At 37.4% G+C, this 26,925-nt stretch overlaps 1 protein-coding gene across 1 annotated transcript in view; it reads left to right on the forward strand.

Annotated features, from left to right (window-relative positions):
* The first annotated feature begins 4,921 nt into the window (after window positions 1-4,921).
* Window positions 4,922-26,925, forward strand: part of irf2b (interferon regulatory factor 2b) — a 38,884-nt gene continuing 16,880 nt past the window's right edge. Inside the window, exons 1-5 of the mRNA XM_062045316.1 lie at window positions 4,922-5,138; window positions 12,627-12,719; window positions 16,156-16,255; window positions 21,391-21,567; window positions 25,940-25,986. Of these exons, the coding sequence (XP_061901300.1) occupies window positions 12,633-12,719; window positions 16,156-16,255; window positions 21,391-21,567; window positions 25,940-25,986 (411 nt within the window). The 5' untranslated portion in view covers window positions 4,922-5,138; window positions 12,627-12,632. The remainder of the gene's footprint in view (window positions 5,139-12,626; window positions 12,720-16,155; window positions 16,256-21,390; window positions 21,568-25,939; window positions 25,987-26,925) is intronic.

Genomic DNA, 26,925 nt, shown 5'->3' on the forward strand with positions numbered 1-26,925 from the left:
AAATAAAGGGTTCGTATGTTCGCTACATCCAACATTACCTGTATGTATTTTTCTAATTGATCTTTTTTGTAACACAGTTAGTCAATGAAGCGCACTTTTGCAGTTATTTCCCCATATTTCTACACAATAACTCAGATATGGTAACACTAGTGAACAGTAGAGAATATGAAGTGATTTTTGGTCCAGAACATGTTTTGCTTTATTCATTCTTGACGTGTTTCTTGCTACTTTATGTTGCATATTTTTTACATGAGATTTCCAATCAATTGTGTCATCTATTATTACACCCAAAAATGTGTTTTCTTTTACCCTTTCAATATTTACTCGGTCTATCTGTATTTGTGTTTGACTTTCTCTTCTACTGTTACCAAATAGCATTATTTTAGTCTTACTGACATTAAAAGATTGTCTGTTTTTGTCAAACCATCTTTTTAATGTGTTAATTTCTTCTGTTATTATTTGTATTATCTTCTGTATGTTCTCTCCTGAACAAAATGCTGTTGTATCATCTGCAAATAATACTAACTTTAAGTCCTTTGTAACTTTACAAATGTCATTTATATCGAGATTGAACAATGTATGTCTGAGTATTGGTCCCTGAGGTACACCACAATATATTTTTAGCTCTGTGGAAGTGTGTTCGCCTATCTTTAAGTATAGCTTCCTGTTGGTTAAGTAGCTTCTTATCCAGTTCAAGACCAACCCTCTGATGCCATACCGTTCTAATTTGTTTATTAAGATGCTGTGATTAATTGTGTCAAATGCTTTTGTTAAACCCACAAACTGCAGCAGCACATTTTTTACTATCTATTGCATTTGTGATCTCTTACGTTATTTCGATGAATGCCATTGACGTTGAGATGTTGGCTCTGTATTCGTATTGGTTGTCTGTGAGTGTTTAGTTTTTCTTTATGAATTTGTCTAATCTGTTGTTAAACAGTTTTTCAATGATTTTAGGAACGTGTGGAAGTAGAGAAACAGGTCTGTAGTTTGTAAACTGGTGTTTGTCTCATGCAGTCTTATAAATCGGTACGATTTTTGCTATTTTCATTTTATCTGGGAATTTGCCTGTTTGAAATGATATGTTGCTGATATATGTTGTGAGTGTGAATGTTGTCTATCTGTGTTGGCCCTACGATGAGGTGGCGACTTGTCCAGGGTGTACCCCAACTTTCCGCCCGAGTGCAGCTGGGATAGGCTCCCCCACTCCGTCATCCTTATCGCAACCGTGAAAGGGGCATGCGGTAGAAATGGATGGATGGACATTTTAAGATTTTTAAACAGTTGTGAGTTTGCCTTTAATATATAATAAATATAATACATAATAAAGTTTATGTTGGCCCCAAAAAGTTAATCAAAAAACATTTTGATTATGCACACATTTTCAAAATGCAATATTTTTGAAAAATGAATAAACTAGCAATCCCGCATTTGTTTTAAAAAATGCTAAAACTTTTCACATAACAAAAATGATTTAACAGCTTTTCACTGTATTAGTGAGTCTTTAATTGATCTTTGTCAGCATCTTACTTAATTTAAAGAGGAACTGCCCTTTTTTGGAATTTTGCCTATTGTTCACAATCATTATGAAATACATGATGACGGATGATTTCTTTTTTTTTTTTGCATTCTAAGTATTAAATAAACAGTATTAAAAGTCCACTTACAATGGAGCCTATAGGGAGCCGCTCAATTCTGCCCATAAAGCCCCTAAAAAACATCCAAACACCTCCATTAAGGTTTTATGGACATGATGTAAGTATACAGGTATATGTAATGTAGTAACAGGCACGTTTATAATAACATTTAATGTTTACCAGTGGCGGGCCGTGCGTTTCTCACCTACGCCTTCAGTGATGTCCGAATTCTGAACCCCCTCAACAGCGTACAAAAGGGTCTATTTTTCAGCGCATTTACCATTCAATAAACCCGCTTCAGCAATTAAAATATATTGTATGTGGTACTGTCAAAATTAAAAGAATTGGATAAAAAAAATTAAACATGAAAAAATTAAGAAATCAAATGTTTGAACAATTTGGCAGGCAAACCATTTCGCTGCCAGTGTTGTGCCAAAATGTGAATGCATGCCAAAAATTGGTTTCTTCGCGGGAGCGTGCACCGCTCGCTAAACCTGCATTGCTTGGCTTCGTCTGTCGACAGCGGATTTATAGGATAAACACTTTATCTTTGTGGTTATTGTACCGGTGAGTTTTATGTGGCTTTCTATGGCTCGTATGGTTCTGGTTCTGTTTTCTCAACTTGTGATTGGATACACACTTGGGACTCCCAAGTGTATATCCAATCACAGCGTTAGGCCAGCTAGAAGGCCTTACGGACAACAACTCGTGCTCTGATTGGCTATCGCAATTGTCTATCCCCTCTATGTGTCCGTTCACTTACAGTGCAAAGACGCCCGCATTGTTGAGTCTGAAGGCACCAGGCAGATTTGGTACAGCATGGCAACACAAGCTAGCTGAATTCTGATTGGATACAAACTCTAAACTAAAAACAACAGCATTGGAAGGAGCATAATATGACGTGAAGAGAATATGAATAACTTTAGATATTTAGGGAAAGTAAATAAAAATTGTTTTTTATCTTTAATTATGATTATGATTTCTGGTTATGTTAGGCCAGCAGAGAAAGTCTTGCTGGCCCTGACGGCACACCACTGCTGTTTACGTATTTTGATTATTATAAGCATAAACGGTGCATTGATGAGGTTGCGACTTGTCCAGGGTGTACCCTGCCTTCCACCTGAATGCAGCTGTGATAGGCTCCAGCCACCCTTCGGTACCCCAAGAGGAACAAGCTGTAGAAAATGGATGGATGAATGGATTATTACTCACTGCAGACTTTATGAACATAATACAACATCACATGCTGTACAAGGTCTGCTGTCATTAGGATGCAGACTGCTGGGATGTTCACATATTCAAGTGTAGATGAAAAATTACTCATAATCCTTGCGAAGGAACGAGGGTGGGGGGGTTGACACACCAAGTGTCTCTTTGTGTCGTTCTCCCCATGTCCGGGTCCTAAAAGGCCGTCAAAGTGTACCAACTTGTCGGAGTACGTGCTCAGCCATCTACTTTCTAGGTGAGAGGCAAGATATATGATGTAGAATAAACTTCCTCAAGCAAGGAAGTGAGAAAGCAGCAGACCACTCGATGTTGTAAACATAGGCACACACAGTAGTGATCACGTCTCAGCTATAAATAGTTTGTCTGCGTTCCCGCCTATAATAACAATATCATTGATACTTGGTTAATATTCAAGTCACAAAATGCAAATGGAGTATTTTTGAATTGCTATCTATTGGATTTTATGGGCAGAATAGAGGGCCTCCCATTAGCTCCGCTGTAAGCAGATTTTCATTTACATTTATTTCATGTTTAGAATGCATATTAAAAAAATCCATCCTTCGTCATGTAATGACATAATGATTGTGAACGATAAGCAAAATTCCCCCAAAAGTGTAGTTCCCTTTTAAAACAAAAAACTTCTGCAGCACATTTAAATTGATTTGGATGCACCTGTATTTATATAACAACATATGACGATGTACCAAATACAAAACAAAAAATTAACTTAATATATTTTATTACTATACAAAAACTACCATTGGTTCTCCTCCAGATAATTTTTGCCTCCAAATATAAAAAAATAATAATTTAATGCATAAATCTAACAATATCAACAATAAAATAAATTATTCCCATTTTATCACATTGTTTGATTAAAAAGGTCATCAGAGCATAATGAGTAAACAACAAAATATTTGTTTTCATTCAAATCAATTTTGTCCCCAAATATTTATATACTGTATATAAATGTAACGATATTAACAAAAATAAATAATCCCTTAATACCTACAATTGTATGATTAAAAACAAAATAAGACCATAAAAACACTTTTTTTTTCATTTAAATAATGTTTGCCTCCAAATATATTTTGTTTACAATTTAGTACATAAATGTAACAAAATAAACATACAAAAAAAGAAAGGAATTATATTACATTACATAAATTGTTTGATTAAAAAGGTAAACACAGTCAATCAATCAATGCTTACTTATATAGCCTAAATCACCAGTGTCTCAAAGGGCTGCACAAGCCACAATGACATCCTCGGCTCAGATCCCACATCAGGGCAAGGAAAAACTCAACCCAATGAGACAATAAGAAACCTCGGAAGGGACCACAGATGTGGGGACCCCCCTGGGCGACCAGTGCAATGGACGTCAAGTGGATCTAGCATAATATTGTGAGAGTCCAGTCCACAGTGGATCTAACATAACAGTGAGAGTCCAGTCCATAGTGGGGCCAGCAGGAGACCATCCCGAGTGGAGACAGGTCAGCAGCGCAGATACGTCCCCAACCGATGCACAGGCGAGCGGTCCACCCCGGGTCCCGACTTTGGACAGCCAGCGCTTCATCCGTGGCCACTGAACCTGTGCCCCCCCCCTCCCATGAAGGAGAGGGGGGCTTTTTTGATTGATTGAGACTTTTATTAGTAGGTTGCACAGTGAAGTACATATTCCGTACAATTGACCACTAAATGGTAACACCCGAATAAGTTTTTCAACTTGTTTAAGTCGGGGTCCAACAATTGTTAGTCAAGAAAAAAAACTATTATTGTTTCTCGTTCATTTTATTTTCGCCCCCAGTTTTAATACATCAATGTTACAATATCAACAACACATTTTTGTTGTAATTTAATTTTTCTACAATAAAGGTCAACATTCCTTTGGTTCTCATTCTAATATCGACAATATCATATATAAACAACACATAAAGGCGTTTAAAGCAGGTGAAAATAAACGATAAATGTTGTCAAGTAAGTATCGAACCGGTCGCAGCTGCCCCCGGTATCGCTCCTGTCGACCTTTGGATCAAGCTCCTCTCGCCCCCCTTCTCCTGGCTGCTCACTTCCGCGCCGCGGCTCGAAAGAGCCACACAGAAGTAGGAGGGGGATTTCCACTTCCCGAGTTAACCTTCTTGTTTTGCTTTCGCTCTGGACCAGAAACAAAACCTAACGACGCTCTCACTTTTCCCTGCAGCCAGTACAATATTCAAACATATCGCCACCATCGTGTTATTTTGGCAGAAGCTCCGAGCTGTCCAAAGTCACCAGGTAACTTCCGCATTTCCCCGCCGCTAAATGTTACCAAGCTGGGCGACGTAACTGCGCCTTGCTTGCCCTGTAAGCCAAATGACGTCTTTTACTTTCTCTCTTGCCTTTTATTCACTCGCCTGAGCTTTTATTTTCACTTTTGGGGGTTAGCTTGTTTCGTTTGTGCGGGAGAGCTGCAAAGCTTGGTTGAACTTGTCACGCTGTTGTAATAAACTTCTACTGTAGAACGACGTTCGTGGTGCGTTCACAGTTTGTAGTCGTTCGCAGAATCGTTGTAGACTTCTCAAATGTGTCACGCCATTTACTGTTTTAGTGGCAATTATAAAACTACAACGTAAGTCTTAATGTTTGTTGGCTTACTGTGTTTCCAGTGAACATATATAATTTGTAGTCATGCAAACGTCCTGAAATGTGTGTATATTAATTGTTCATGTCTGGGTGTGTTTGATCTTCCTGCTTATTTTGCAAAAACAGTGAATTCCCCATACAGTGTTGTGCAATCTTGGTATGGCGGTCCAAAACAAGTTAGTGGTTTAACGCAGAGGTCTTCAACTGGCCGTTCGCGACCGCAAGGGTGTCAGTGGAGGTACTGGGGGTGCTGTCAAGTAATTAATTTTCAAAATCAGATCTGATTATTTGCAGTAAATAACTTGCGTTTAAGTTTAAACAAGTACAATATATTTTGGCTCAAAGTAACTTTATTGTCAAAAGGTCAAACAAGCACTTTTAAATGGTTTACTTGAATTTGCTCAAAATTGCTAACCGTTTTAGCTTAAATCAAGCTGTTGTGTATTTTAAAGCATACTTTGCCACTAATGCATTGAATTTGTCAGCCTCACTTTAAATACACATTATCATTACCGTATTTTTCGGAGTATAAGTCGCTCCGGAGTATAAGTCGCACCGGCCGAAAATGCATAATAAAGAAGGAAAAAAAACATATATAAGTCGCACTGGAGTATAAGTCGCATTTTTGTTGGAAATTTATTTGATAAAACCCAACACCAAGAATAGACATTTGAAGGGCAAATTAAAAAAAAAAAAGAATAGTGAACAACAGGCTGAATAAGTGTACGTTAGACGACGCATAAATAACCAACTGAGAACGTGCCGGGTATGTTAACGTAACATATTATGGTAAGAGTCATCCAAATAACTATAACATATAGAACATGCTATATGTTTACCAAACAATCTGTCACTCCTAATCGCTAAATCCGATGAAATCTTATACGTCTAGTCTCTTATGTGAATGAGCTAAATAATATTATTTGATATTTTACGGTAATGTGTTAATAATTTCACACATAAGTCGCTCATGAGTATAAGTCGCACCCCCGGCCGAACTATGAAAAAAAACTGCGACTTATAGTCCAAAAAATACGGTAATCAAAAATACTGTAGTGAACAGATAAATGGGCCGTTAAATGAAGATTTGCATCATCGTCACTTTTTTAGAAAATTTTATGGACTTCATTGTGTCTTCCGTGCAGCAGTATGCCATGAAAAAAAATGTCATGAAAAGATAAATGGCCACCAAAAGTAATACTTGTATAGTGCTTTTCTAGTTCAAGGTACTCAAAGCGCTTTGACACTATTTCCACATCCACCCATACATTCACACCCTGATGGCGGGAGATGCCATGCAAGGCCCTAACCACAACCCATCAGGAAATGTCTTGCCCAAAAACACAACCAACGTGACTCGGATGAATGAAGCCAGGGGTCGAATCTGGTACGGCCACTCTCCCAACCGAGCCAAGCCGTAGTTGCTCTTTTGTTCCCCTATTTCTTCACTACCACAACTGTGATTTTCATTTAAGATAGAGTATTAATGTTCATGAAAGCTAGAGTGATGATTTATTCAGTGTATGGTTGTGTGATATAGATCAGTGTTTTTCAACCACTGTGTGCCGCGGCACACTAGTGTGCCGTTAGATACAGTCTGGTGTGCTGTGGGAGGTTAAGGGTTAAAGCACCAAAAATTATTCCCGGGCGCGGCCACCGCTGCTGCCCACTGCTCCCCTCACCTGCCAGGGGGTGAACAAGGGGATGGGTCAAATGCAGAGGACAAATTTCACCACACCTAGTGTGTGTGTGTGACAATCATTGGTACTTTAACTTTAATTATGTAATTTTACCTATTTGGGTTCACTTTTTTTTTTTTACAAACCAGTAATTATAGTCTGCAAATGATGTGTTGTTGTTGAGTGTCTGTGCTGTCTAGAGCTCGGCAGCGTAACCGTGTAATACTCTTCTATATCAGTAGGTGGCAGCCGGTAGCTAATTGCTTTGTAGCTGTCGGAAACAGCGGGAGGCAGTGTGAAGGTAAAAAGGTGTCTAATGCTTAAACCAAAAATAAACAAAAGGTGAGTGCCCCTAAGAAAAGGCATTGAAGCTTAGGGAAGGCTAAAACTGAACTGGCTACAAAGTAAACAAAAACAGAATGCTGGACGACAGCAAAGACTTACTGTGGAGCAGAGACAGAGTCCACAATGTACATCCGAACATGACATGACAATCAACAATGTCCACACAAAGAAGGATAAAGACAACTGAAATATTCTTGATTGCTAAAACAAAGTAGATGCGGGAAATATCGCTCAAAGGAAGACATGAAACTGCTACAGGAAAATACAAAAAAAAGAGAAAAAGCAACCAAAATAGGAGCGCAAGACAAGAACTAAAACATTACACAAAGGAAAACAGCAAAAAACTCAAAATAAGTCACGGCGTGATGTGACAGGTCGTGACAGTACACCAACTTTGAGACAAGAGCTTTAGTGATGCATGGTTGGTTATGGTTTAAAGTCATACCCAACAATTGCGACAACAACTTTTTACTGTCAATTGTGTTTCGTTTTTTAATGATATCTGCTGGTGGTGTGCCTCCGGATTTTTTCAACGCAAAAAATGTGCCTTGGCTCAAAAAAGGTTGAGAAACACTGATATAGATAATATTCAATTTTAATTATATAAATTTGGCAGACAATATAGCTTGTATTACTGTTATTATATCATGATAATGCATGTTGATGAAATATCCTAGCTGTGTCCCGCTAATTTATCAACGACACGACAACTGTGTTCTCAATGCACAATAGCGTCCTTGCTAGTGAGCTCGTGGCTAACGTCCCTCCACAGCAGGGGTCACCAACGCGGTGCCCGCGGGCACCAGGTAGCCCGTAAGGACCAGATGAGTAGCCCGCTGGCCTGTTCTAAAAATAGCTCAAATAGCAGCACTTACCAGTGAGCTGCCTCTATTTTTTAAATTGTATTTATTTACTAGCTCGCTTTGCTCGACATTTTTGATTCTAAGAGAGACAGAACTCAAATAGAATTTGAAAATCCAAGAAAATATTTTAAAGACTTGGTCTTCACTAACTGACAAAGAAACAGATAACAGATTTGGTGTCCAGTTCAAAGTGTGACATAATAAATAAATGACAATATAGTATAGCGCTTTTCTACCTTCAATGTACTCAAAGCGCTTTGACAGTATTTCCACATTTACCCATTCACACACACATTCACACACTGATGGCGGGAGCTGCCATGCAAGGCGCTAACCAGCAGCCATCAGAGGCAAAGGGTGAAGTGTCTTGCCCAAGGACACAACGGACGTGACTAGGAAGGTAGAAGGTGGGGATTGAACCCCAGTAACCAGCAACACTCTGATTGCTGGCACAGCCACTCTACCAACTTCGCCATGATTTATTTAAAAATCTGAGAGTTGACTTTTGTATTTTACATGAGTTATTATTTGTACAAACATGGTGCAAAGTAATTCATGATTTGTTAAAATTTTTTAGTAGCCAGCTAGTTAAAATGGGATATTGTGATTTCACAAGACTGTCTTAGAAGTGATCATTTGAAAATGTTCAATTTGAAAAATGTGCACTTGGATAAAATATAAAAATAAAGTGTTGCATATTGATATTTATCTGTTTCTATATATATTTATTGTGAGAAATCATTAAGATGATCAGTGTTTCCACAAAGATAAATATAATTAATTATTAATAATAACATAGTTAAAGGTAAATTGAGCAAATTGGCTATTTCTGGCAATTTATTTAAGTGTGTATCAAACTGGTAGCCCTTCGCATTAATCAGTACCCAAGAAGTAGCTCTTGGTTTCAAAAAGGTTGGTGACCCCTGCTCCACAGTGTGAAGCCGTCCCTAAATAACTAATCCTGGTCTCCATTGAGGCAAATAAAGTAAGTTTCTTGCAAGTATCATTATTTCTGGAGGACGGGGAATAGCTAAACATGTTTTGTTACACACCGTAGGAGAATACGAGAAGCCATGCTATCTGCTAAGCTAGAGCTCTTGAATGTAAACATAAGTAGGCGGATCGGCGATGCCAAGTATAGAGTCAGTGTATGCTTGATACTACAGTCATTAGATCAATATGTTTTATTTGTACAAAATCTTTTGTCCTTACTGTTTACAAACTCAGGAAATAAGTACCTGGATACACAAGGGCTTTAAGGGCAAAAACGAAAGGATTTAAATCAGAGCCAATAGTAGGAAATTATTTAAATATTTTATATTGTTCACTGCTATCCTGTTTTTGTCTGATTATAATTGTTTTAAATTGAATCATTCAATGCTGTTGAAAATTTTAAGTATTAGTTAGTATCAACATTTGTATGACCAATACTGCCCCTGTAACTACTTGGTATTGGATCGATACCCAAATTTGTAGTATCACCCAAAACTTATGTAAAGTATCAAACAACAGAATAATAAGTGCTTATTACATTTGAACATAAGTGTAGATAGAAACATGTTACAACAGAGAATAACCAGCTATTAACAGTAAATTAGCAAATAGATTAATAATAGTTTTGACACAATATGTTACCGTATACCGTAATTTCCGGACTATAAGCCGCACCTGACTATAAGCCGCACCAGCTAAATTTAGGGGGAAATTCAGATTGCTCCATATATAAGCCGCACCCGACTATAAGCCGCAGGGTTTTGATGTGTAATTACCGTAGTATATAGGGGTTCCTGATACCACGGAGGGGATCGTCGGGACAGAGATGACTGTTTGGGAACGCAAAGCGTCCCATTTATTAAAAATAAATCTTTCCATCATTCAATCAAACTTTCACATCTTTGACATGGCGAACAGCATTCGTGCAGAGTACAAATAATACAACGGTGCAAAGTAATACAAAGTGCTCGCCTGTACGTTATCAAAATAACCAGCCTACCGGTATATGAAAAGTCAGTCTTTAATCATTGTGTCATCGTCTTCCTCCTGCGTACTAAAACCACCGAAATCCTCTGCATCGGTGTCGGAGAAGAACAGGCCGTAAATAAGCCGCACCGTTGTATAAGCCGCAGGGACCAGAACAAGGGGAAAAAGTAGCGGCTTATAGTCCGGAAATTACGGTACTTCAGCAGTTAAATTAGGAGCCTTTGCAACCCCTTACGAAATGCTTCTATTATCATTTATATGCTAAATTATACATTGTGATATATATTGTTATCGCAGTAGGCTGCAATATATATTTTAGGCCATATCGCCCATTTCTAATTCCGTGCTGTTAGAAGATCTAGTAGAAAAGGAGATTATCCTTCCTGACAATATTTTAAAAAGGTAAAAACGCCTCAAAGATAACAAGGGTTAAAGAAAGTACAGTAGACGCAACTATTGTGATGTGACTGTGAGAGAGACAAAGTTGGATGTAAATAATTGTCAAAAATGGCTCACATAAGGAGTTATTTTTGTAATTATTATTGTTTAATTTAATTCTTATATTGAATCTTTTTATTTGTGTGTTGCGTGTACATTGTGAGTGACTTTGGCGTTAATGTATGTATATTTTAGAAATAAGATCCAACTTACACTAAAACTCAACTTTTAAGAATGCAACTTTTTAATCATAATGCGAGGAATGACAGGTGCGTATTGCACAATAACAAGGTCCTTTTAGGGCCAATTTAATCTAAAACACAATGCTATGCAAGTTATATAAATGGGGGGTCCTCACTCCATGTCTACGTCAGTTTGGAAAATGTTAAAGACCTCTGGTTTAACCATAAACTTAATCTGAATGTCATCTGAAATTGTTTTTTTAAATGTCTAACTAATCATGTGCCATCACTAGTCTCAAATCTGGCTGTCAGACGTCAAGGCTCTCGCAGACGTAACGCCAGATCTTCAGTCAGTGTGGACTGTGTGGTTCCTAAGTTCAAAACATCTTTTGGACAGTCCACCTTTTCCTGTAGCGCAGCCAGACTGTGGAACATTCTCCCCACTGAATTAAAACGGCAAACGTCTTCACCAGTGTCAGAAATTGTGGCAGAAATCAGAGCAAAGTTGTACACAGGATTAAGTTATTGTGAATCTGATTCTTTGTATATTTTGTAACATTTTAACACATATTCTGTATCCTAGGAGCCTCCTATGGACATGTGTTGAAAATTAGCATTTTCTTGTTGTAAAACCTAAAGCACTGCATGTGGTTTGTCCAATGTAACTGTTATATCAATATAAAAAAATAAACATCTTCTATGAAATATTCATAAGCCATTGAGACTTTCAATAGTTGTATGTTTCCAGTACGGTGTCTTTCCCCTGTTTGACTAGTTCAGTGTTGTTGGCATGCTTTGCTATTTTGCTGGGCGACTGCCACAGCATTATGGCTTGACGGACTTTGATCCGACCACACAACAACACTACTATTAAACCAAACCTAGTCAAACTCCATGTTTGAAAAAACATCCTATAATAAACTTCCTCACCTCTATAATAATAATACTCCTTAAACAGCCTTAACTTTGATATTAGGTAACATTTTAACATTCCTAAAGGCAATACCAGTGTGAAGAGATTTTTTTATGTCAAGCCTTAAATGGGTCATCTAAATAATTGTTTCTCCTTTTGAAACACCTCAATGTGGTCTACATAACATGTAATTGTGGTTATTTAGTCAAAATATTGCATAGATTATGTCTTAGTGAAGTGAATTACATTTATATAGCGCCTTTTCTCAAGTGACTCAAAGCGCTTGACATTGTGAAACCCAATATCTAAGTTACATTTAAACAAGTGTGGGTGGCACTGGGAGCAGGTGGGTAAAGTGTCTTGCCCAAGGACACAACGGCAGTGACTAGGATGGCAGACGTGGGGATCGAACCCGCAACCCTCAAGTTGCTGGCACGGCCGCTCTACCAACCGAGCTATACCGCCCCATTTACCCACTTTTTTCAAGACACTTTCTGACCGTCTTTTCACTATGCGCCGTTTTGTGGGCGGTCTTATTTACGTGCCTCCACTTCGACAGCGTCTTCTCCCATCACCCATGTTGTAGTTTTTAGCGCCTCCTTACAGTACCTGCGGCATTTATCCAGGGTGTGTATTTGAAGCTATTAAATAATCACACTTAATGGTTGCTTGCAGTTCTTGAAGCTTTGCATGCAGACGTTGCTTGTTAGTTCTTTGTTCACATGTTTGTGTGTTGACAGCCCAAGATGCCAGTGGATAGGATGAGGATGCGGCCGTGGCTGGAAGAGCAGATCAACTCCTGTCAGATACCAGGGCTCAAATGGGTAAACAAAGTAAGTACTTTTATTGGCACCTATCCTCTTTAGAATGCACAAAATACAGTTCATGTGAGGAGTTTACATCATATTACTTGTGGAAACGTAATGACTTATTTGGACCTGAGTTCATTTTAAATAAAATTTATTTAGGATTTTTTTCTCATTGACTTACTGCAGGACTATCCAAACTGCGGCCCGGGGGCCATTTGCATTGCTAGTATTTTAATGGCTGCGGCACATTCTAAAAATACAATTACAAAAAACACATAAAAGATGGAATAAAAGAGCAAATATGTGTAAAGCATGGCTATTCCAACAGGCGACACAAAAAAAAAGAAAAAGAAATGAAAACATTTCAAAGAGGTCCGTGAGTTTAGTTCAAACTGGGAGAGAGTCACATTTTTGCAGGAGAATCCAAAAACACAACACTTAAAAATAAAATAAAAAAATTCAGATTTTACGTTAAAAAACTGGCAGCTCACTCGCCAGAATTAACCTTCTAATTTACAGAGGGTTTTACACCAGATTACCATAAATATAAAATGGTTACACTGCTATATTTGCTATGAAATAAAATGGCAGTTTTTTTTACTGTAAAATATATGATAATTGTTTTTACAGTGCGTTTCTGTAAATGGAAAAACGCTACAACTTTGATTTTTACCGTAAAATTTACTGACTTTCTTTACAGTGTAGTGTGCTGTCATGCTGATGATCTTTAACTACCTTTTTTGCAGAAGTCTTTAAAGACAGCAGAGCACTCCTGTAACTCGGACAAAAACAATACCAAAATCAAATGTCTATTGTATGGGGGTGGGGGAAATAATTGATTTTTAGATGCATTGCATTTCCGACATGGACGATTATAGAATCGATTAGTAAACGTCTCTAATCGATTTATTTATTGTAAATAAAGTAATGCAGACAGTTCTAAAATTTGACTGACTGCAGCGAGCCACTTCACCAAGAGATCAGATCAGCTCCTTTATTATCAGGCACTTATAGTCCAGTTTTGCACACATTTTCATTAATTTATTAATTGTGGGAATTAATTTAACTGTTTCTTATTCTAAATGAATAGTTGTTTTTTTTAATTGCAAGTGATAAACGCTTAATTAGTGAAATGAAAAGAAATGTTAAACTGCATCAATGTACGTAAATTAAAGATGCATCAATAATCGATTTTTAATCAAATCGTAACTTTTGAATCATAATCAAATTGTGAGGTGCCCAAAGGTTCCCACTTTGACTATTGTAGAGGATGCGCCTGGTTCTCAGGAATATACAAAATAAAAATAATAGGGAAGGGAGAAGCTTGTCCCCCTTTCTACAAATGTTGTCTCCCAAAAATTTAGTTGAATAGCCCTGGTGTAAAGTAACGGGAAGAAGTTGAAATATTGACGCTAAAACTAGGCTTTCATTTCCTGCTTCTCAAGAAGGATACCTATAACCGATTATCTGGAAAGTATTCACAGCGCTTCACTTTTTCCACTATTTGTTATGTTACAGCCTTATTCCCAAATCGAAGAAATCGATATTTGTCCTCAAAATTATCCACACAATACCCCATATTGGCAACGTGAATATTTTTTATTTGCATATTTATAAAAAACACATCTACATAAGTATTCAGACCCTATACTCAATACTTTTTCGATGTACCTTTGGCAGAAATTACAGCCTCAAATAAGATGCCACAAGCTCGGCACACCTATTTTTGGGCAGTTTCTCCGCAGCAAACCACCAATCAGGCCTGTGTGGTATAGTGGCCTGACCGAAGCCATTTCTTCATAAAAAGTTTGCCACAATGTACCTGAAAGACTCTCAGACCATGAGAAACAAAATGCTCTGGTCTGGTGAGAAACAGATTGAACTACCGGTATTTGGCATGAATGCCAGGCATCATGTTTGGAGGAAACAAGGCACCACTCATAACCCGGCCAATACCATCAAAAACAACAAAAAGATAGATTTGCATAAATGTTGTTTAGTTTACAGGTAATATGACAGTGAAGTCTTAAGAGGCACATACATAGCATAGGAAAAAATAAAAAATAAATATAATAAATGATAAATGGGTTATTCTTGTGTAGCGCTTTTCTACCTTCAAGGTACTCAAAGCGCTTTGACAGTATTTCCACATTCACCCATTCACACACACATTCACACCTGATGGCGTGAGCTGCCATGCAAGGCGCTAACCTAAAATAAATAAATATAAGAATTTAAGAAATATATATTAGTTTGTAGAATTTAAGGCCTGTATGATATAGTGGCGTGACGGAAGCCATTTCTTAATAAAAAGAATATTGCCAATAATATATGCCAATATTCACCTGAAAGACTCTCAGACCACGAGAAACAAAATTATCTGGACTGAGGAGACAAAGGTTGAACTCTTTGGCATGAATGCCAGGCGTCATGTTTGGAGGAAACCAGGCACCGCTCATCACCAGGCCAATACTATCCCTACAGTGAAGCATGGTGGTGGAAGCATCAGGCTGTGGGGATGGTTTTCAGTGGCAGGAACTGGAAGACCAGTCAGGTTAGAGGGCAAGATGAATGCAGCAATGTACAGAGACATCCTGGATGAAAACCAACGCTTCTCATTCAACTTGATGGAGCTTGAGTGGTGCTGCAAAGAGAAATGGGCAAAACTGCCCAAAGATAGGTGTGCCAAGCTTGTGGCATCGTATTAAAAAAAACTTGAGGCTGTATTTTCTGTCAAAGGTATCAACAAAGTATTGAGCAAAGACTGTAAATACTAATGTATGTGTGTTTTTTTAATCTTTTTTATTTTTATTACATTTGGGAATTTTATGGGTCTTATGTTTGGAATTTTTAGGACAAATATGAAATTATTCCATTTTGGAAAAAGGCTGTGACATAACAAAATGTGAAAAAAGTGAAGCGCTGTGAATACTTTCTGGGTGCACTGTATCTATAACTGTTATTTTTCTAAATGTAGACTTAAATGTAGTTTATTCAGGCATTTCTTTGCAGCTGGCTTTGGGGCAGCTTTTTTGGAAACGCAGGCGTCTTCGTACGCTTTCAAAACACAATTGATTGACTGATAAGGTTTGATGTGTTGAAAATTGATGTTTTTTCCCTCCTCGCAGAATGTTTGTAGAACATTTTGTGCAAAGAGCATGCGAAAAGTCCCAAACAATGGACGCCATTTTTGTTTACAATGAGCTCAGGGGAAGCACTTTGTTTTTTCACCCAAACCCACCTAAATCACAGTACGGGTAATCTTGCCTTATTGGAGTGTTTCTTTGTAATTGGTTATCTAAGCTATTTATGCACGTTATCGTATTTATTGATATGATGTTATAATCTCATATCGGTACGATAATTATCTAGTTGATATTTATTGTAAAAACATGCTTTTGCCTGTATGTAGCAGTAAGAGGCACAAAAAGTGATAGTGCATGATGACATACCTCTCCAGGAAAAAAGAATCTTCCAGATCCCGTGGATGCACGCTGCTCGGCATGGCTGGGACTTGGAGAAAGATGCTCCTCTCTTCATGAGATGGGCCATACATACAGGTGAAGACACTTAGTTTTCTATACTGCATGTACAATTACATTCCCTGGCAAAAATGATGAAATCACCAGAGTTGGGGGATGTTAATTAAGTTCAGTTTATCCAACTATAGTCATTTCAAATCGCAACTTTAAAAAAAAAAACAGTGTTCACAGCTGGTGAAGCTGATCTGACAACAGCAGTCAAAGAAAATTGGAGCAAGATTGATGAAGAGTAATATTTGTCACACATTAAGTCCATGCCTCAGATACTGCAAGCTGTTATAAAAGCCAGAGGTGGTGCGACAAAGTACTAGTGGTGTGTTGTAGTGTTTTTGTTTGTTTTTCAAATTCCATTATTTCTTTTTCCAAATTGAGTGATTCAATATTTCTTTCACTCTGCTTGTTTTAAAAACAAAACCTTTACTGACCACTGTGACCAGTGACTAGCACAATCTAAATTCTTGATTTATTTTAGTGTTTCTTAAGGCCTGAAAGTCTCCATTTGAAATGGCTATAGTTTTGTGTCATATTTTTTATTTGCTTTTTTCCTAAAAAATTTAACAACTAAATTAACATCCTCCAACTCTGGTGATTCCATAATTTTTTCAAGGGGTTGTATACCGAATGCACAATTAATAAACACGTCAGTGGTTTCCTCCCATAGTTAAAACACTGAATGTTAGGCAAATGTTTTCTTCAACCTTAACAGAAAATAATTGAGAAACACTGGGTTAAAGGCAGAATTTAAAACAGAGATCTTCGGGGGTCCGCAGAGATACTGCAGCGAGTGTCGTGATATTTTTGTTTGATGAAACTCTTGAAAAAGTAAAAAAAAATATTTATTTATTTTCCACCCACAATTTTCCCACTAATATAAATGTCTTTAAATACACATTAACACTGATCCAACACTCTGTAGTGTCATTTAGAAATGGCAGTGACAAAGCCACCCTACTCACTGTACCTTGCTGGTTTGAAATAAAATCATGGATAAAGAATGTTTTTATTTTATTCATACTAGCATTTAAGATAGCTAGCCATTTGTCTGTTGATCTATTTGCCAGCTAGCTATTAGTGGCGCTGTACTGTATTATTTGAATATATTAGTATTGCACAATAACATGGTACCTTTTAAGACCAGTTTAACTAAAAACATATATATAGTATAAACAGAGGGTGTCCCTGCTCCAACTTTCTGTCAGTTTGGGGGTCCTTTACCTGGAAAATGTTAACAACCCCTGCCCAAAGGTCATGTCCACTGGAACATGGATAATTAAAAAAGACACCTCTCTTGTGTTTAAACGATCTCCGTCCAAACGAGTGTAGTTTCAAAACAGTTTCTGTCGACACAAAATCTCAATCAACTGCTGTCTTGCGCATTATGTTCAATAAGAAGTCCAAAAAAGCAGCCAAAGCGGATTTGGTGGCATTATATAACACCTTAGTTTTGCGATATACTGTAGTAGATGTACAATGACGTGCATTTTCTTTAAAAATCAGCGCACGATTACATGGATCTCAGGAAACATCAAGAATGTTCTTTAATCCCCTGAGCATGTTAAAAGCATGCGCTGCACAAAACGAAGCAAACACTTGAAAGTCAATATTTTCATAAGATTTTAAAAATATGAGATAATGTCGCATTATTTTTGACACAAACCAAAAAGCTCTTTGAAACTCTTCACCCTTGCTGGCATTTATAAAAGTTTCAGTTGTCAGGGACAAAACTATACGTTTGCTTGTGGACAAGAAGCCGTTTTAGCTGTAATTGTTTTCTTTTTGTCTGCCTTCAAACATTGTGTCCTTCGCTTCAGTCATGTAATCTTTTATTATCTCTGCATCTGAGAATGACTTCTTTTCTCTTGCTTGCCCAAATTATTGCATCATTGATGTGATAAGGATTGTAACTGTAAGTTGATATGCCAATTTCAGTGCATTTCATTTTGTCATTCTCATCTCTGAACGTTGAGGATATGCCTCTTCAAAATGCCTGTTCCTCGTCTCATATTGATGTTTTAAATCAGACATGTTCATAACAGCGATAGTCTCCTGGCATATTAGGCACATGGGTCTTGTGCTCATTGGATAAAAAAATAAATGCAAATTATTCAGTCCAATTTTCTTGGAATTGCCACTTTTCACTGTACATTTTCTTTTACTGGGGAAATTAGAACACTGCCCAAAGATAGGTCTGCCAAGCTTGTGGCATCTTATTCTAAAAGACTTGATGCTGTAATTGGTGCCAAAAGTGCATCATCAAAGTATTGAGCAAAGTCTGTGAATACTTATGTACATGTGATTTTTTTAGTTTTAATACATTTGCAAAAAAAAATACATTCACATTGTCATTATGGAATATTGTGTGTAGAATTTTTGTAACGAAAATGAATGTATTCCATTTTGGAATGAAGCTGCAATATAACAAAATGTGGAAAGAGTGCAATCAAAATAAATGAAACAAGGCTCACACTGATACTTTATGGATAAATATGTCATGGGACCAGTGGCAAAGAGATGAACAACACTTGGTTCTAAACAGACCATAACTCATTTCATTGTCTTTTCTTTAACCTTTTTTAACCACCGGGCTGTGGTTGAATTTGTGTTTCTGTGATGGCGAAGCAACACTTTCATCAATATGCACATTCTATACATCCCCTGTAATCAAAAGCTAAAAGTTCAACCTAAATAAGTTTAAGAATAACAAAAGGCAATCCAAACCACAAGCACTTAAATGGGGAAAATGTAAAAAAAAAAGCAGTCCGAGACCAGCATATGCCATAACAAATGTTTTCAAACAAACAACTAATGTGACAATCACCATTTGAAAGACAACACTTACTGTAGCCTGTCCAAAAGTACAGCTATTATTTCTCCACCTGTTAAGTATCAGTAATCTGTTTTATTTAATCGTATCCAGTAACATCTATAGTGACTATCAACATTAAATTTGGCACCAAGATCACACCTTGTAGATACAGAGAAAAACTAGATTTTTTGGGGTTACTTAATGATTTAGGATGCACTTTTGGAACCAAATGTAAATGGAAATGATACTCATTACTGTTCCGTAGACACATTCTGTCTTCTTTGCTGCTAGAATATTATGAGGGTATGTACTGTTCGGACTTTCCCTTGTAAATGGCGAAGTCCTCCTAGGTCCTCTTGTTCTAGCGACTATCTGACTAAAAATGGAGACAATAATTTAAGTTTAACAATTTATTTTAGAAATGGAGTAAGTACATACACAGCCGATGTAGAGAAGACCATGCTTGCTAAAGGCTGCTGTGTTCTCTGTAGATGTTCTACTGCTCACTTGATTTTGTCCATCCTCTTACCCCTCCCAAGCAAAGCTGCTTTGGTTTCTATCTATCGAAACCGAAAGTCCATCTAAGTATGTGTGTGTATGAGCCAGTACACAAACACCCAACACCTGTCTGCCTTCGCCCTATCTCATACTTGGTACTTCCCCTCACCATCAAAACTAGACAGTATGCTACATGTGTGTTTAAGAGCAGGTGTTGCCATAGCAACAGGGTGTACTTATTGTGTTTCGTTCCTGAAGCAAAATAGGGTGTCCAAAGAATGACTCCCTATGCATTCCATTCTATTTGAGGAGTAAATATCCCTAACAGTACTGTTCAGAATATAACAAGACAATGCACCATCCCCTAAGACTAGAGCTGTCCTATATAGTCTGTGGGCATGAACAGATGAATTCTAAATCAATGAGAATAATCTATGTAACAGGGCCTTCATAAGAATGTATTTCTTGAGGTTATTTCATAACCAACTAATACACACAGCCTAAATGGAGACGTTTGTTTAATCATTCCGGGAGCAAAAGGAGGCAAAATTCAATCAATCAAACTATATTAATGAAGCGCTTTTCATACGTAAAAGAAATGCTACGTAAAGTGCTTTACAAAGTTAAAAACCATACCCCGATGGACACAAATACACACACACACACACACACACACACACACACACACACACACACACACACACACACACACACACACACACACACACACACACACACACACACACACACACACACACACACACACACACATGCAACTATATGAACAAATGAATGCATGGCTGAGTACAGAGGAGACATGTGTGTAAACACTATCACAGGAGCCATCTGCACCAGGAGGTCATCAGACCATGGCCACCAGAACGCTGGCACAAAGCGCCCCCACAGCACAGCCGATAACCACAGAGGCATATGGCTCATCTGAGGAACGTTGGAAAGTAAAAATAATAAAACTTGTAAAATAGTAAGAACCATGAGTCAAGATAAAGGATAAAATACAGACATACGAATATAAAATAATGAATAAAAAAGATAAAAGCAGTAAATATAGAATAAATATAACAAAATCAAATCTTGCATAACTAATAAGAGGAAAAGTAAAGTACGAATGACTTCAATAAAGTTAATTAATATTAGGTAAAAGCCAAATCTAAAAGGTGGGTCTACGCCTGTTCTTAAAAACATGAACGTTCTCCGCAGCCCTGAGCTCCTCCGGCAAGCTGTTCCACAGACGGGGGCCATAATGGTGGAAAGATGCCATCCCGTGATTTTGTGTCCTGACTTTTGGAATAATTAGGAGATGAGTGCATGATGATCTCAGGGCCCGTGAAGTTTTGGAGGGGTAAAAGCCAATCTAAAAGATAAGAAAGCCCAATACCATAAAAACATTTATAAACCATAAGAAGACCCTTAAAATTGATCCTGAAACACACGGGGAGCCAATGCAGAGATTTTAAAACTGGTGTAATGTTAGCCCGCCTTTTGGACACGTGCCGCTGAATTGTGGTGTAATTGCAAAGGTGTAATAACATTTTTAGGAAGACCAGAAAGCAGGGCGTAAAAATAATCTATACGACTTGTAATAAAAGCATGCATTAGCGTCTCTGTGTTGCCCTGAGAGATAATTGGGCAAACTCTGGCTATATTCCTAAGATTATAAAAACCTATTTTTGTGATATTTTTTTACTGTATATGTGGTATAAAACTAAGGTCAGAGTCGAAAACGACGGCCAGATTTTTCACTTGTAGTGATGGAGTTATGATAATGGTAGTATGCTATACTGTACATGCATTATCGTGAACCGTTCATGACTCATCTGTAAACATGTAGGCAAGTACCAGCCTGGAAAAGACCGACAGGATCCAAAGACTTGGAAGGCAAATTTCCGCTGTGCCATGAACAGCCTGCTTGACATTGTGGAGGTGAAAGATAAAAGCAACAAAAAGGGAACAAATGCCTTTAGGGTGTACAAGATGCTGTCCTCTTCTGAAAAAAGTATAAAGAAAGGTGAGTGATAATTTGTTGTTGTTTCAAACAAAAATGATCATTAAAATGTTGTACTTAAACTTAAAGGCTAATTTTATCGTTAACTAAATGTTAACTTATTAGTAGCAAATTCATATGACATAACAGGGCTACTCAAATCTAGAGGCCCACAAATAATGTTTTAAATGAGGTCCATTTGTTGAGGTAGGTCAGGTTAAAAGAATCCCTACTTGCAGCTTAATATGCCAATTTCTGTAAAGTTAATTTTGTTCTCACCTCTGAATATTATTGGGGAAATGGGTTTTCAAAAAGCCTGTGCTTCTTCTCATAACCATTTTTTTAATCAGACATTGTAACAGCAACAGTCTCCTAACATAGTAAGCACTTACATTATAGGTCTTGTGCTTGTTGGAGAGAGAATAAATGCAAATTATTAGTCAAATTTTCTTGGAATAACCAATTTTCACTGTCCACTTTTCTTTTACTGGTGAATTTAGAACACGCCATTTTCGTGCAGAGAACGCTCCGACAGCCGGCAAAGTGTCGATACGCGAGAAGCTACAAAAACTAAAGTGAAACTTAAAAATGAATGCTTGAGTGATGCAGTAACAAGCAGTCAGGGTAGTGTTGGTATCGGGACAAGCCCCTGTAAACACCTGCTAACACAAACAACATATAGTGACGCAATAACCTTTAACAATAATCGAGGCAACACTGTATGTTTAAAATGTTATACTCTAGTGGTTAGAGTGTCCGCCCTGAGATCGGTAGGTTGGAGTTCAAATCCCAGCCGAGTCATACCAAAGACTATAAAAATGGGACCCATAACCTCCCTGCTTGGCACTCAGCAACAAAGGGTTGGAGTTGGGGGTTAAATCACCAAAATGATTCCCGGGCGCGGCGCCGCTGCTGCCCACTGCTCCCCAAGGGGATGGGACAAATGCAGAGGACAAATTTCACCACATCTAGTGTGTGTGTGACAATCATTGGTACTTTAATCTTTAATCTTAATCTTAATCTCAACAGAGTAAGCTTTTGAATCAGAGAGTTTTAGCTAAAAGGAGAAGAATGCAGATTTATCCTATACACTACTTGATATTTCTGAGTTATTTTATTCTAAGAAACTTACTACAATGCGCCACATGGGATACAATATCATTTTAAAGGCCTACTGAAATGACATTTTTTTATTTAAACGGGAATAGCAGATCCATTCTATGTGTCATACTTGATCATTTCGCGATATTGCCATATTTTTGCTGAAAGGATTTAGTAGAGAAAATCGACGATAAAGTTCGCAACTTTTGCTCGCTGATAAAAAAAGCCTTGTCTGTACCGGAAGTAGCGTGACGTCACAGGAGCTAGTATTCCTCACAATTCCCCATTGTTTACAATGGAGCGAGAGAGATTCGGACCGAGAAAGTGACGATTACCCCATTAATTTGAGCGAGGATGAAAGATTCGTAGATGAGGAACGTTACAGTGAAGGACTTGAGAGGCAGTGATGGACGTATCTTTTTTCGCTGTGACCGTAACTTAGGTACAAGCTGGCTCATTGGATTCCACACTCTCTCCTTTTTCTATTGTAGATCACAGATTTGTATTTTAAACCACCTCAGATACTATATCCTCTTGAAAATGAGAGTCCAGAACGCGAAATGGACATTCACAGTGACTGAACATCTAAATACACGATTAATAATATTCAGCTTTGCGAAGCTAAAAAAATAGAAGCTAACCTAGCAACGTAGCCAACGTGATAGCATAGCAGTCTCAAATGCAGATAGAAACTAAATTAAAAAAAAACCCTGACTGGATGGATAGACAGAAGATCAAAAATACTATTAAACCATTAACATGTAAATACACGATTAATAATATTCAGCTTTGCGAAGCTAAAAAAATAGAAGCTAACCTAGCAACGTAGCCAACGTGATAGCATAGCAGTCTCAAATGCAGATAGAAACTAAATAAAAAAAAACCCTGACTGGATGGATAGACAGAAGATCAAAAATACTATTAAACCATGAACATGTAAATACACGATTAATAATATTCAGCTTTTCGAAGCTAAAAAAATAGAAGCTAATCTAGCTACGTAGCCAACGTGATAGCATAGCAATCTCAAATGCAGATAGAAACTAAATTAAAAAAAACCCTGACTGGATGGATAGACAGAAGATCAAATATACTATTAAACCATGAACATGTAAATACACGATTAATAATATTCAGCTTTTCGAAGCTAAAAAAATAGAAGCTAATCTAGCTACGTAGCCAACGTGATAGCATAGCAGTCTCAAATGCAGATAGAAACTAAATAAAAAAAAACCCTGACTGGATGGATAGACAGAAGATCAAAAATACTATTAAACCATGAACATGTAAATACACGATTAATAATATTCAGCTTTTCGAAGCTAAAAAAATAGAAGCTAACCTAGCTACGTAGCCAACGTGATAGCATCAGTCTCAAATGCAGATAGAAACTAAATAAAAAAAAACCCTGACTGGATGGATAGACAGAAGATCAAAAATACTATTAAACCATGAACATGTAATTACACGATTAATAATATTCAGCTTGGCAAAGCTAAAAAAACAGAAGCTAACTTAGATGCGGCGGCGGGCTTACTCACTGTAGTGCGTCTGCTATCCTGCTCAAAACACAACACAACCTCCTGGTGTTGGTGTTGCTGTAGTCCGCCGCTCCACCGATCGCACCTACAACTTTCTTATTTGCAGTCTCCATTGTCCATTAAACAAATTGCAAAAGATTCACCAACACAGATGTCCAGAATACTGTGGAATTTTGTCGAAGAAAACAGAGGTATTTGAATTGGGTCCAAACACTTCCCTTGACCTCGTGACGTCACGCGCATACGTCAACATACCGCGACGTTTTCAAGCGGAAGTTTCCTGGGAAGTTTAAAATTGCACTTTATAAGTTAACCCGGCCGTATTGGCATGTGTTGCAATGTTAAGATTTCATCATTAATATATAAACTATCAGACTGCGTGGTCGGTAGTAGTGGGTTTCAGTAGGCCTTTAAAGGCCCCTGAAATGAGCAGGAAAGGACCCTTTTAACAGCGCTAATAGTAACGTTGAGGGAAGATTGCTCATTGAAGCGTGAGTCAGGACAAATTAGTTGCTGGGTTTTATTGGTTCTGCTGGTTAGGATGTGAGCAGAACAAAGCTGATGCGAGGATTACGCTTAGCAATATTGATAAAAGACAACCGACGGTCAAACAATATGGAAACAGTAAATAAACATAATTCACTGTCACTGTTGTTGATCGAATCACAGGTCATATTTGTGTGGTTCAGGCTGTTGTACTAATGGGTCAAATTTGGCATGCTGGGCATATGCGATGTATAACATGGAAAAACTAGATTCAGTTTTTCCATGTTAAAATATCGCATATGTCCAGCACGGCAAATTTCACATTAAATTAACTTTTTCCGGACTGGGAAAGGGCAAATCATACTTGATTTTAATATGTACTGTATATACAGTACATATTGACGTATACTGTATATACAGTACATATTGACGTAAACTGAAGACTAGGGATGGGTATTGTTTACATTTGAACTGACACTAGTACCAAACTGGTACTTTTTAAATGAGGACTGTGCTTAAAAATGGAAGACATACACATTTTTGTGAAAAAAACCCAATGGCATTTTATTTTTTACAGAATTTTGTGACAATCAAGTTGGAAAGACTAATAATTTAAATACTTCCACTATGTAAAATAAAAAAAAAATTATAGATACAATAAAAAATGTGTAATTATTGCAGCAAAACCAGCAACAATACAAAACAGACAACAAAAAAAACTTGTTTCTGTCGTAATGTTGATGCTCATATATCCGGAGTTCGTGAACGCACCACGTTTGCTGTGATGGTTGATTGGTGCATAAAAAGGAAGTGTTGTGTTGTTGTTGTAGCTAACTCTGCGGCACTACCGATGGTATAGCGTTCGCGTGTTAATCAGAATCAGAAATACTTCATACAAATACTAATGTCAGCAACACAGTTTAAAAAGAGTGATAGTCTCATACCTACAATACATCACATGCACAATATCACAGTCAAACACTTGTAGGCTGCTTTCAGTCTGATTTCTACCGTTTACTTCAGCACCGGTGCCCTAAGAAACCTTACGAAAGACCTCAGCAAACATTGGCTGTGTATTAATGACAAAGGTTCATTACTATAGTCTAGATTTAAGTGTGACATATCAGTCAATTTTGAAAATTGTATTACCTCACAGGTGTTGTATTATAAATATTCCACTGTAATACCACTTGTCTTATACAAAGGATTTGTTAGCAAGGCTGTGGGTTTTTATTCAATATCTGTTTTTTCTCTGGATTTCCATTTAGGAAAGAAGAAGATCGACAAGGAAGGTAGACCCAAGGGAAATAAAGAGGTAGATAAACACAGGCATGCAACACATCACATTATTTGTTTTTTTTGCACACAATACAACACAAACATACGTTAACTCCTGATAATTAACAGAACCAATTTTTTTTACGTAGAAAAAAACAAATTAGTGTTATTACTAAGTGAACTTCGATCAGATATTTAGTTTAGTCTTTATTTGAAGGGACAATGTACAGAAACATTAAGCTCAAAGACAGATATGTTCTGTACCAGATTATAGCTAAATAGCTAATTTCCATCTGCAGTCCCTGGCTACCTAAATTAAAGGGATACAAAAATCATGCAATAAAATTGACAATAAAATCATACACAAGTATTAAGAAAAAAGTCATAAAATGCCCTTTCATGGACACATACTTAATATACAATACAACCAAACCTCATTTACATCATCACACAAAGACAATACATGCTTTTGTTCACATCTGTCATCATTTGTAAAAACAACCATGATTTTAACAGACACACCTCACAATTTACAATAAAAATGCTCTCATGGATAAATATAATACACATTAGGTTGATGTGTCAAACATAATGCCCATCTTAGTGACCCTGTGAGCAGCTTTGATTGCTCCAAAGCCACTTTTTAACTTCAATTGTGAATGAAGAGTAATTTGTTAGACTTTTCAAGTTTGTTGTGAGGTCGTTCCATTCCTTTATGGCTTTATATGAAAAGGCTGATTGTGCAAAAGAGGTTTTACATCTGGGTACGCTACACTGCCCCCTGGTGGAGGCTCGTGTGTTTCTAGTTGTCACAGCAGATGTAAACTGGACAAAGTGCTTAAGTGGCGCTGGTGCAGTGTTATTTAAGATTCGATGGGCCATTCGTATTGATGCTAATCTTTGAATGTTAGCTAAATTTAACAATCTATATTTTTGGAGAACTAAACAATGACGGTGGTGTTGTGGTTTTCGGTCA

Source organism: Entelurus aequoreus, linkage group LG04, assembly GCF_033978785.1.
Source record: "Entelurus aequoreus isolate RoL-2023_Sb linkage group LG04, RoL_Eaeq_v1.1, whole genome shotgun sequence".
Lineage (NCBI taxonomy): Eukaryota > Metazoa > Chordata > Actinopteri > Syngnathiformes > Syngnathidae > Entelurus > Entelurus aequoreus.